The 12599-nt window shown below is 46.5% G+C and overlaps 3 protein-coding genes across 4 annotated transcripts in view; 1 reads left to right on the top strand and 2 right to left on the bottom strand.

Annotated features, from left to right (window-relative positions):
• The window catches only part of LOC146198158 (replication factor C subunit 4), a 122731-nt gene that overhangs the window by 26367 nt on the left and 83765 nt on the right, over positions 1 to 12599 (bottom strand). The gene's annotated exons all lie outside the window — the stretch shown is intronic.
• Positions 1894 to 4427, bottom strand: LOC146198160 (ATP-dependent DNA helicase Q1-like). Its single transcript, XM_084593497.1, has one exon. The coding sequence runs from the start codon at positions 4117 to 4119 to the stop codon at positions 2203 to 2205; it is 1917 nt and encodes a 638-aa protein (XP_084449623.1). The 5' UTR covers positions 4120 to 4427; the 3' UTR covers positions 1894 to 2202.
• On the top strand, positions 5034 to 9105 carry LOC146198159 (profilin-like). Of its 2 annotated transcripts, XM_084593517.1 has the most exons (4): positions 5035 to 5317; positions 6196 to 6370; positions 6960 to 7057; positions 7474 to 9105. In XM_084593517.1, exons 1-3 carry the CDS (start codon positions 5195 to 5197, stop codon positions 7055 to 7057), a joined length of 396 nt encoding a protein of 131 aa, XP_084449643.1. In that variant the 5' UTR covers positions 5035 to 5194; the 3' UTR covers positions 7474 to 9105. The 2 variants fall into 2 exon arrangements, with proteins under 2 accessions (XP_084449644.1, XP_084449643.1); XM_084593518.1 differs by lacking the exon at positions 7474 to 9105 and having other exon boundaries at positions 5034 to 5317; positions 6960 to 7063.

Raw genomic sequence — 12599 nt, 5'->3', positions numbered from 1 at the left:
ACTTACGCTTTGCAAAAGGCAACATTGTGCATTGGGAGCACATGGCAACACACCTAATGAAGGAGTCCAGGGAGATATGGGCTGGGCATCATTTGTGGTTAGAGAGGCAATTAGCAAACTAAAGTATGATCAGAGACTAACCGAAATGGAGGAATCAAGGTGGGCATGAAAAATGTACAAGCACCTCTTCGTGAAAAGCCTGAATACGAAATGGACTAACAGAACCCGAAAGCTCAGATTTAAGTACCTAGAGTTTGGAGATGCACCACAGCAAAACAGCAGCATTGAAAAGCAGGTAAAGGAGGCAGAAAGGAAAATGTGGGAGGAAAGAATGCACGGAAAATCAGCATTGGGTATGTATAGAACTCAAAAACAGGATATAAAGAAAGAAAGTTTATTCGACAACTCACGAGGGAGCTCATTGCTGTTTGAGGCTAGGACAGGGGCCCTCAGAACAAAAACGTACAGGAAAAAATTTCAGGAAGTAGATATATTATGCGCGGCATGCGGAACTGAGGCGGAAACAACGGAACATGTTGTTCTAAGGTGCCAAAAACTTCGTGTCCTGCCCTTCCCGCGGGAAAAGCGGCAGATCTGGAGAGAGCGCTGGGATTTGCTGGGGAAGATGGACGAATGGATGAGGAAAGCGTTTTGATAACAAAAGAGAGGTTAGGGGATTGGTGGAAAAAGTCAAGAGAATAAAGAGAAGAAAAAAAGGGAGGGGGGCAGATACGGGCGAATTAGAAGCTACATTGTAAGCACATGGAGTCCAAGGCAGATTGAAAAAGATGGCGGCTCCAAGACCCCTTTTGAAAGCTCATGCAAGCCTGACTTCCAGATTGTGTCAAAGGTGCTGAGGAACAATTAAATGGCTATACTGGTGATGTGTCAGCCTGATGCAGCAGATATGTATGAATCTTACTCTGCTCACTTCAGTAAGGATGTCTCTTGCTACAATACTCATTTAATATGCAATGTTCTTTGTCATAAAATGTAAACATGCACTTATTTCTGAGAGCAGGTGCCGTATGTGCTTAGAGTATGCATACGTGAACACCAATTACAGTGTCAGCATTGGCCTCTTTAGCGACACTTTTAGCCCAAGTTATCAAGTTAGGTGAACAAGGCTCAGAAACCTTTTTTTCTATAAATAGCACCGGCAGTACAAAATGAAACAAAAGCTTTAAACAACAGGTTTGGCCCGGTCCAATGGTGTGGCTTTGTATGTTTTTACACCCACTCAATACTGCCGTAGTGGTCTATTAGAGTACCAGGCCATCTGGCTGGACAGCATGCCCTTCCGAAAGATTGTGGAAGTTTGTTCTAGTTAAACCTAGTTACATAAGTGAAAGCTTTGTTGATGCACTCGGATAGGTGCGTGCATCATGCATGGCGAGATTGAAGGAGCAAGCACTGGCAAAGCAGCTGTTATACCCCCGCCTAGTCATCTCTCGCTGAGTGAGCGCAACTGCAGTGCCTTTCCACATCGTCACTCATTCCACTTGCTTTGGTGGCTGAATGTCAAATTGTGGAGCTAGATGACCTTGGGAGTTGCAGTGCACAGAGTAGAGCTCCAGCTCAAAAATTAAAGTATTTCTACAGCAGAAGGGCTCAAATATACAAGCACCTCAACATGAATAGCTTTATTTGAGCTATGAAATATTGTGCACTAGTGTTCATCAGTGGGGTAGCTGTTCAGTTATTTTGATCACATGAAGGCAAGCTTCTGCAATGAAAATGAGCCCTGAAACACACCTTATCAAAGTTGCAAAATATGTTGCAGTATGGACTAACATACTGCAAGAATTTTTTCAACAGTGAAGATGACCATAGCAAAGATGTGAAAAGAAGAGGATTTGAGGCAGTGCAAGAAATTAAAAAATTGTTTGCGGATCAATATTGCAGACTTTTTACTATGTGTATAGCAAAGAACAGCAACATTTGGTTCAAGCACTCATTAGCACATGACTTAACTGCTGGAAGGGTGGATGTATCCATTCCAATATCTTATAAATGTGGTAAAACCACAAGCTTTCCTGATGCTCTTTGAGCATAAGCATGAACTTACAATATAAATGCTCTTGAAAAGGCCAGAAAGACACCTTGACTGTTATGAACACAAGCACTCCCCGTGTTTTTTAAGAATAGGTACAAACTTATAACGAACATAAATACTGCCTCAAAGAACAAAAGCTAACTGCATTAGTCAATGACAACCACATCTCGGGATGTAGATGGACCAGCACTCAAACGGTCTTTAGAAGAGTGCTCGCCATCATTTCTCGATTTTTTGCTTTGAGCACCATTATTTTTTTCTTGCTTTCGTCGCTTTACTGGAGTGGGCAATGTGATGTCTGGGAGAGGCAATTTCATTGCAGAGAAAGGGAATGATACCTTCTTTCCACTGTCAATTTCTTTCTTCCTCTCGCCGTCACAAATGTAACTAATGTAAGCATAAGGCGTGATGTGAAACTTCTCCGCAAGGTACCCTTCCAGTAAAGCCCATGCCATTATGGTCTCACACCGTTCTCGTGGAAGGTCTGTCTTTGTAACTCCTCGTTCTTTCCATTTCTTGGCGTCCTTGCCTGTCCAAGCATCAATCACCTTTGCTGCCGTCAACTGCTCCTTTGCTGCACTGGCTGCCGCAAGCACTTTGTAAATATTTTTGATGTGAGCTGTCACATCAATGTCTTTCACAGATCCTTTGGCTCGGCAGTTGTCGCAGATACCATACTGGCACTGGATGTCTTGCTGCTTCTCCCCAAAATGCTGCAAAAACATGGCACGACGGCACTTATGCACATCCACACAGTACCGCACCACTGAGTACACATTTTCCTGGCCACATTTCTCCGCAAAAACAGAAGTTGTCTGGCGAAATACATCAGCAAACCGGAAAAGTATCACACATGTGGAAGGCTGGTCATCCCTCCCTGCACGACCACTTTCTTGATAGTAGTTCTCGATTGATTTTGATAGTGTGTGGTGAATAACAAAGCGAACATTTGGCTTATCAATGCCCATTCCAAAGGCAATGGTAGCTACAATGACAGAAAGTTCTCCACGCATCCAACTGGTATGGACATTGCTGCGTCTTTGTGGTTCCATCTGAGCATGATAAGAGTCTGCAGCAATACCGTAGCCTTTTAACTGGTCTGCCAATTCATCAGTCTCCCGGATTGAAAAGCAGTATACGATACCGCACTGATCTTTGAACCGGCCAAGAATAAGTTTGGCAACCATATTGACAGCTTCATCACTTCCAGCAGGCTTTGGCAAGACCTCATAGACAAGATTTGGCCTATCTAGTGGTGCACGGAGTACGACTGAGCACTCAATGTCAAGCATCTTTTGCACATCGGCAACTATGGATGCAGAAGCGGTGGCTGTGACCCCCAATATTGGCACTTTCGGGAAATGACGCTTCATTATTGCCAGGTACTTGTAGTCTGGTCTAAAGTCGTGGCCCCACTGGGAGCAACAGTGCACTTCATCTATGGCAAGCCTGGCAAAACGGTTTCTTTGGTATGCCTTCTCCAGTGTGGACATGAAGCGCTTGCTCTTGGCCATCTTCTCCGGCGTCACATAGAGCAGCTTTAGGCTGCTTGATTCATCAGCTATAGATTTCAAAATCCGAGAAGTTTCTTTCATGGAAACGTTGGCCGAGAGCATAGCAACTGGGTACGATAGCGAATGCAGTGCCATAACCTGGTCTTCCATGAGTGATAAGAGCGGCGACACAACGACGGTGATACCTTTAGAAATCAGTGCCGGGAGCTGGTAGCATAGACTTTTTCCACCACCAGTGGGCATTATGAGAATGCAGTCCTTATTTGACAGAGTGACGTTAATTGCAGGAAGCTGCATGGATCGTAAGCTTCCTATATGAAATACACTCTCCAGTTTCTCTTTGACGTGCTGCGACCAAGGGAAATCAGACTTGGTCCAGTCCGTGCCAGCAATCTCGTCCAGCGACTGCTGTCTCAGCTTGACAGTGAGTTCATGTTTTTTCCTCAGCAGACATTCTCGTATTGTGGTTAGGCGAGATAGTTCATTCTCGGTGGAAATTATCTCTTTTTTTACTTGACGAAGTTCTTCTTCCCAGGATGACAAAGCCATCTTATAAACCACACACCAGTTTAGCAGCCAGCGACAGAAGTCATGCTGAACTCGTGATGGCGCCGACTCTCTCGAGGAAATGGCGCCACGCAGTCGGTCTCAGCAGTGAGATGTAGTCAAGACAGAAAAGTAGTCGAACCTTGTTTAGGGCCTGTAATTTGGACTCACTACTGTAACCGAAACGGAGCTTGCAGACTTCGCGCCGAAGAGTTCCGACGAGCTGCACAGCCGCTGCGTAAGTTCAGCAATGCTCCGGCACGCGGCGTTACCAATTTTCCTGTTCCGCTTTACGTCACGGATGAATCACAGCGGTGGTCGTGCTATGGTCGTTGTGCAAAAATGACGTAGCCAAGCTTGCGCTAGAAAAAATAGTCACCGCTTCGAATAAACTTTTGTGATACAACTTTAAATTGAATATCAAATTATGTTTAACATGTTATGATATAATGAGCTAGATAACCTAAGTATTACAGTATTCGGCTGAGTTTTGAGCGTAACAACTTTTCGAGTACTACACTCGGATCACATGCGTTGAGTAGGCGATGACTAACATAAAGATCTTTTAATTCTATATGTCATTTGACTTGTTCAAACCATGTGCCTTACTTGACAGACAATAATACACATTTTTCTGTTCTTTTATAGATTTTAAGAAATGGAAAGTTCGTTACAAGTTTTCTTCGCTGGTTTTCTTATGTAGGCGCTGTACCGACTACCGGCGCAAGTCAGGTGCTTATCAAAAGATGAGAGAAAACTCATGACAATGAAATAGCTGCTTGCTAAGGACCGCAAATAGCGAGAACTGTTTGAAAAAATCCGCCTGATAATTTCCTGCTCATCCTCGCCCACTGCGGGCGTTGCGAGCGAGCACGCAGTGACAGCTGGGTGCCGGTATAAAAGCGAGGAGCCGGCGGATTCCGACGTCACGTGCACCGGAGGCGAGCGGAGTGATACATCGTGCGCGCATCGGTCGCTCTCTCAGTGCCGGCTTTGTTGGATTTTGAGCGCATCTGGTGCCAGCTCTGCGGCTTCGTGTCGGATACCTCTGTAGTGCAACGAAAACAACGCTTCGGCCATGTCTTGGCAGACCTACGTCGACAACCAGATTTGTGCACAGGTCAACTGCACAGTGGCCGCAATCGCTGGCCTTAACGATGGAGCCATTTGGGCGAAATATGAAAAGGACTCCAACTCAACGGTGAGCAAGCGGCTCTATGCCGGTGCCTCGACTAGGCCTAACACGCCGACATGTTCAATCACCTTTGTGGCTGGGTTTGAAAACAGAGCCTTGATTACGCGCCTCGGAAGGATTATGCGGGGTTCTTTACTTTAATTAGTAAACTTTAGTCGTTATTTTTCTTCTTTCAACTATCATTTTTTATATTTACCGCTGTCGCTTCACAGTTCGGCTTCGGACGCCCGTACACGCCCAAAGGCGTTACCTTGTTTGTCAAAATTTTCCCTGAACGTCACTAATTTTAGTGCGCGCCTATGCTCTCTTTTTTTACGCCACCAAGTAAACCCGCTGTGGACGGGTCTGCCCCTGTTTTACTACGATTGATGTGTTGTGACTACAACTCTCTGATCTTCCTGTTCGCTTCTTTCGAGTGTTTCCGCGGCATGTGCTCTGGCGCTCGGTCGGGTACGACTTGTGACTGGGGTATTTATTAGCTTTCTGATCTCTTCTGAGCACCGGCCTTCTGACGGGTGAAGTAGATTTTGGTGGACAATTAGTTTAATCGCTCGCAGTAGCGGGGCCACTGCATACTTAGAGGGAGAATTACTTTTACTATGAAGCAAAAAATCACTGCGGCCCTTCAGCGGCGGCGGTCTGTTGGTAGGCCTAGGTATGACTAAGCTCGGTGCTGCCATCGTGCAAGCCTGGGTGTCAGCGACGTACAGTCTGTTAATTTTGCTTTTCCAATCTGTGCAGTCTCTCGGGAAGGGAGGGGGGGGGGTCCCCTTCTATCGAGCTGAGGTGGGGCGGGGCGATTTTTCGTCTTTGGGCGCCGGTCGAACCTGTTTGCCTGCGGAGGGGGGAGGGACTACATCTGCTGCTTGCTGGTATCGGCGCAGATCACGCAGCAGGAGCTGAAGACCATCGCAGACACGATGCGGAACAACCCTTGTGCTTTCAACGAGACCGGCATCCACCTTGGTGGCCAAAAGTACTTCTGCCTATCTGCCGAGAACAACTTGGTCCGGGGTCGAAAAGGCAGCTCTGCGTTCATCGCCGTCGCCACCAACACCTGTGAGTTGGATGCCGTGCGCTTGCTGTTTTCGCCCAGGTCTCTGGCGCGGCTGCCGAATATAAGGCAGTGTGCATGTGCTGTATGATAGGAGTCTTTTTGCGTAGAAGTGTGTGAAAGGTCGACTTTTGCTTCGCGTCTACGTGTCTAGTAAATAGAGGCTTCGCGGGAGTAGTTCGAAACTGAAAGACCCTGTCGATGTCTGCCTCTACTGTAAGGGTGCTGGACACCTTATAGGGTCCCTTGAAACTTTCATGTATGAATCGCACAGGCTGAAAGTGGGCTTGAAATAAGCCTTCTCAGACAAGTGCTAGAGCTGCCCCCAATTTCAAATGCCATGCTTCTGTAGCATTTCAAAATTTTTGCACCTTGATCAGCTTTCCTACATATTTCAAGAACAGGCTTTAAGCGCTTTTTTTTTTTACGTGTATGGGAATATTTTACCTTGTTCGTTATTTTTCACTCTGCATCTTCCATCAGCATCCCAGTTGGTGCCAATTACAGGCCTCCTGATGTTTCGGCTCTCCTTTTCAGTGCAGTTAGTGTGCCTACTTGTTTCTCATTGTTTATATGCTCTTGACTCTTTTACAGGCTTGCTGGTAGCTGCCACTATTGACGGCTTCCCTCCCGGTGTGCTCAACACAGTGGTGGAGAAGCTAGGAGACTATCTGAAGCAGAATAACTATTAGGTATGCTTGCCTGCTCTTCCCTACTTCTCAGTGTTTTTTCTAGAGCCTCACCCTAGTCATTTCTCGTAGCTGGTGCCTCAGTTTTTTTTGCGCTTACTGCTTGCTATTAGGCTTTCATTTTCTTCTACTGAACAGCAATGCTGTTGCCATAGCGCAGCTTATTTACTGTATGACAGTGTTACATATTGCTGGGCTGTGCTTGTACTGCCACATATCACTGTGCTATCATAATAAACTTCATTTCACAGGGTTCTTATTTGTAGTGCATGAGGCACTGTTATCTCAATACTTATGTAGGTCAGGCCTCTTTTCACCCTGTACATCAGAGCCATAAGTTGCTTCCTGGACAGGCTCAGTAGTTCTTTCATTATTTGTTTATTTATTTATTTATTTATTTATTTTTTTTTTTTTTTCAGTTTTACAAAACAAAGGGAAGCGAAAGCGCCTGCCACGAAATTGCGTGCGCCTCCTCCTCCTCCCCCTGAACCTGCTGCTGCCACTCTCGGTGCCACCTTCCTCCACGCCCTTGATGGTCGGACCAAGACTGCAAGGCCATGATGAGATCCACCGAAAACTGCAATTCCTGTTCATCGGCACTTTTGCAGCTTCTGTTCGCACTACTTGTTCCTCAATTCATTCTTCCTCTCACGAGCACTGTTAATGTGACACGTGTGAGCTCTTCAGAGTCCCACTGTTCTTCTGTGAGGGGGGAGGCGCTGCGCAAAAAAGCAAAGGAGAGAAAACTGCAACACTTCTCACTTGCATTCGTTGGCACTTTTTTAATTGTGAATGGTAATTTTTTTCTTCCTGTGTTACAGTGCTTTTTTTTTCACCTCCTCCTTCTCAGTGTTTTTTAGGTGGGTCGGGGAAAACATTTGTGCGTTGTGAAAAGGGGCAATGCTGTTGAAGCCAGTGAAGCGGCATTATGCTAGCTATGCCGGTTGGAATAAATTCCAGAGTGTTGAACTTATACCCAACATTTTTTTATGCACACATGTTGAGAGGTGGACAGGTGCTATTAAATTATTTTGTGCTGTTGCTCTTGGTCCTCGTTTGGTTTATTTTCTTTTCATGCTTTTTTGCTAACCTCTCTGCACTCCAGTGGTGCGGAGATTGGTGGGAGACAAAACTGTAGGACGTATTTGCTTTAAGGGTCAGAGTAAGCACGAGCTGGACTTCCTTTCTGACCTAGTGCCATTTTCGGAACACTTCTCTGCTGCATGAACGCAACAGTGTTGTCTTCACCTCTAAAAGAAGGTTCAGTGCAGAGTTTGAGAGCCTAGTCAAGGAAACTGTGTGCTGGGGTTTCATACATTTTTAAGAGGGTATGTATGGATGTGAGTGGACGGTTTCATACATGATGCAGAGTGATTGCCAGCCTGCTTCACTTAAGAAGCACTGTCCTAAACACTATCTGGCAGGACACCAAGGTCCAGTTTTACTCCCTTTGTTCTGAAGGGTAACTTGTCTTTGTGGATGTGATCCTGCAGTGGTTGCTACAGTGGCAGCAATCTTCAGAGTGGTTTGCAGGGACTGTTTGGACCCCTTCAAGGTTGGGAGCTTGACCTAATGCAAGGTGCTCTTCAGAGTCCAGTTTGTGTGGCATGTTGGCAGTCACTCAAGTCTGGAAGACGGTGCCACTGGACTGATGCCCATTTTTGCATAAAAGCTCACATGAGTCTGTGGTGCTTGAAGTTAGAGCAAATGACCATGAATGGGAAGCTGCTCAAGTTGGGAGCCACTCTCACTATGCCTGTCTCAACTATGTGACTGCTGGTGGTGCGCGTCGATTTTTATTCCCGGTCAATTATCGGGAGCCACTGTGCCGAACAAATTTTGTTTCTTTGGTTTTATGGTGCCCACCTCCTCCGTTCTAAAGAAAAGCCCCTCGCGCAGATGCTGGCGCGTTTCGCACAGCCAGACAGCGCGCCTTCTGAAGCCCGGGGTGAGTGCGATCGCGATTATGGTTCGATAGGGCTTCAGAAGTTTCCGACGACTTAACAGTTTTGTTTTTATATGCGGGAATAAAGGAATGATAGTGACCTTGATAGTGTGGTGATTATTGGTGCCCGCGCCGCTGGCGCGACAGAAAAACGGCATCGCAACTGAGCGTGCCTGCCCTATTCAAACATTTTGTAGTTCGTAGCACTGTGGCCTCGCTAATAAATCGTTGGTGATGCTATGACATCGTTCATGATGCGCTGGAAGCTGAACCTTAGTGAAAGAACAATGAAAGTGACTCTTAAATACCACTTTAACGTATGGCGTGATGGCGTCCTCTCAAAGAGCGTACGGCGTTCACCAGTGTGAAACTTTCTATTCATAGTCGTGGGTTCGAATCTCTCCTAAATATTTTTCTCTTATGTTACATTAACTTCACAATAAATTTTCAATCATGTGAGGCCTAGTAATCAGCTCGGGAATTTAGCACGAGCATTGGGGGTGTTTGAAGTTCCCGCAAAAGATCACCTGGCTGTGACGTTACAACGAACTTGTGGCTCAATCAGCATTTTCAGCTCGCGGTGAATGGCGACGTCTTTTCTGCGACGTGGTACCATTGAGATTGTATGTGTAGAAAGAGCCTGTTGAGGAAAACCGGCATGCGTTCGGTGAGGTGATTGCTTTGTGATGATGTCGAGTCGGGGGCCGTATTGCACAACTATCTACTCGCAACCCTGTCGCAGAAGTATGTCCACCGATCGGAATCTACCAATAGGAGCGTGGCTGATTGTCAGGTCCACCTGTTGCCGTCCCTCTTTCTCAAAGTTTCTTCAATCAGTCGTCTGACAGGTTTGTAACAGTTTATGCGATGGGATAGTTGCGTAATACGGTCCGGGGATAAAAGCTTCGCAGACTTCATTTGCATGCTCCTTCGAGTACGCATATCGCGCAGCAAGCCGACTGAACTCCAGCATGTTACATGGTTATGTTGCCGCCAATGTAAAGAAATGACGGAGACAATAGTGCTAATTTCTGAATCGTTTTCTTTGCCCTGGAGGTTTCATTTTCGGTTAACTAGGTCACATGAGATGCCTTGTATTGCTGTCCTCATTTCTATAGTTCTTTCAAGTGAAGATTTCGAGTTCAATGGGATCATCACAGCCTTGTGGTCAGACAAATGGACACTCCCAAGTCATCTTCCCAGAGACAAGATCGAGGCGGCGAGTCTTCAAGGGGAGGTGGAAGGGGGGTCGTGTTTGAGGTTCCCATCTCACCCTTTCATGAAATGAGCTACCCTAGTAGGCAGCTCCTTGTAACTCGATTATGCCATCTCGTCCCATGACGTCACACAACCCGCCGACCAATCACACGCCTGGCGACTCCCATGAGCGAAAGAGAAATGAGTGTTGACGCGCTGTTGTGCCTCCAATCAGTGCCCGGCCATGTCACCTGCCAACCATCACCTACCAGCGGTATATGATCGTGATTTTTCGAGGCTACGGCGCTTCAAATGATCGGCGCCCACGGAAGGCAGAAACAAAAAAACATTTGCCTCTGCCCATGATTATCGTTTTGCTTAACACGACTTCAGATACCATCAGTATTGGTTGTCATGCCCGCAGTCGTCTCCCGATCTCGTCGCCACCCTTGTCAGTGGTAGTTGCCCTGGATCCAAGGCTCCGCTGTGGCCATTGCCGCCCGTTGAGCTTACTGTACCAGTTTATGAAGTCTGCTGTAAATGTCTGTGAATGCCTACTTGGCCTTATTTTCTTCCGAGATCCGTGTAGTAACTCGCTTGCGTTAAAAATGAACATCGCAGCTAGGGCCTGCATGGTGTACTTTTTTTGATATATGCGCTAACCATCTTCCGTCCGGTGTACATCTGGCACGTCGAGATCGGTGTCTAACATAATTCGAGTATGACCAATTCAGTTGTGACCTGCAAACTTCCGCGGACCACCCCCAAAATATGACCTCCTTGGACTTCCGAAATTTGACCGTCGTCCGAATTTCTCCAAAACTGGTGTCTTATCTAATTTGAGCATGACTAACTCAGTGGTGACTTACAAATTTAATTGGGTCATTCCAAAATTTGGCCCCCCTGGACTTATGAAACGTGACTTCGTCCGAACTTGAAAATTTGTGTCCAACCTAATCTGAGTATGACCAACTCAATGGCGACTTTTAAATTTGGATGTCATCCCAAAATTTGGCCTCTGGCCCCAAAATTTTGACTTCGTCTGAATTCGACCAATAGAGAAGGCAACTAAGCAACGATACTAGCAACGAAACGCTGAACTCGCATAACGAAACTATAGACACGAAACATTCAATGCTTTCGCATTTCTGCACGAGAACAGGCTCAACGCACCCCTGTAGCTTTTCCAGCCGATTTCTTTCTCGGAAAGCGCAAGAGGCAGACTGACACCCACTGGTTTGAGTCTCTGGAATCGGCGCGAAAAGCTGGACGCATTAGTAATGGTTCATTGTGGCTATTTCACAACAAAAGGGGACGAACTGGCCGTTGCACTGGTGATGATGATGAACTGGTGGCCATGCCCGTTGAATCGGGTGGGCGCTCACATACCAGTCTCGCAGAGCATTAAAGAATGACGCTCACTTTGCATGTCATGAGCAAGGTGAGCGTCCGGGAAGAAAAAAACCTGTGAAGCTCACCTGGAGTGAACATATATTTTCGCATCATGATCAGAAGTCGGGATATTCTAGAAGATTATAACATACTGTCAAGACTGACCACTGTGTCAGAGAGCCATCCACTGCACTGTCGAGATCTCCTTTGTAGATTGATTTTAACAGCTAACATTTGGTAATTTTGTTGTTCTTTCTTGGTTTCTGTTTATCTTTTTGTTTCTTTTCTTTTTTTTTTTTTTTTTCATGGCCCGTATTTATACCGAGCGTTGGATAATAATAATAATTGGTTCACAGGAAGGGAAAAGCGCAGTATCTGTCACACTTGTTTCTGTGGGCACCTGAACCGTGCCGTAAGGGAAGGAATGAAGGTGGGAGTGAAAGTGTAAAGAGAGAAAGGGGAGCCATAGTGGCTCCCCTTTCCATGGAGGGCTACTCCGTGGAGGGCTACGGAGTAATTTCGACCACTTGGGGATCTTTAACGTGCGCTGACATCGCACAGCACACGGACGTCACTCTGTTTCGCCTCCATCGAGGCGCAGCCGCCGTGGTCGGGTTCGAACCCGGGAATTCCGGACAGTAGTCGGGCGTCTTGCCACTGCACCATAAACGCCTTCCTGGCTTGTAAGCTTTTTCCTCTTCTTTTTTTTTTTGGGGGGGGGGGGGGGGGGCTTGTTCCCGCGTTCAGTCACTTTTTGCGCTGCCGTATCCATCTTTGTAGTCTCGCCTTTCGTCGAATCGGATCGAAGGGCACAAATATCATTGGCGCAAGAACGGCGATTTTTGCATAGAGCAAGTGTGACAGATACTGCGCCTTTCCCTTCCTGTGAACCAATTACTACTACTTGCGGCGGCGGTGACGCGCAGACACAGTTCTGAATTCAGTCTGATTTTTGAAAAATGACACTCCATAAAGCCTATGTATGAAAGTCTCAGAGCACCATGGCCAACG

This window comes from Amblyomma maculatum, chromosome 2 (genome assembly GCF_055883805.1).
Source record: "Amblyomma maculatum isolate TAMU_Amacu chromosome 2, ASM5588380v1, whole genome shotgun sequence".
Classification (NCBI taxonomy): Eukaryota; Metazoa; Arthropoda; class Arachnida; order Ixodida; family Ixodidae; genus Amblyomma; species Amblyomma maculatum.
This window is presented reverse-complemented; position numbering and strand designations above follow the sequence as displayed.

Coding starts and splice junctions, on each gene's coding strand:
- LOC146198160 (XM_084593497.1), bottom strand. CDS start 4,119: ATGGCTTTGTCATCCTGGGAAGAAGAACTTCGTCAAGTAAAAAAAGAG.
- LOC146198159 (XM_084593517.1), top strand. CDS start 5,195: ATGTCTTGGCAGACCTACGTCGACAACCAGATTTGTGCACAGGTCAAC. Junction 5,318..6,195: donor AAAAGGACTCCAACTCAACG/GTGAGCAAGCGG, acceptor GTATCGGCGCAG/ATCACGCAGCAGGAGCTGAA. Junction 6,371..6,959: donor CGCCGTCGCCACCAACACCT/GTGAGTTGGATG, acceptor ACTCTTTTACAG/GCTTGCTGGTAGCTGCCACT.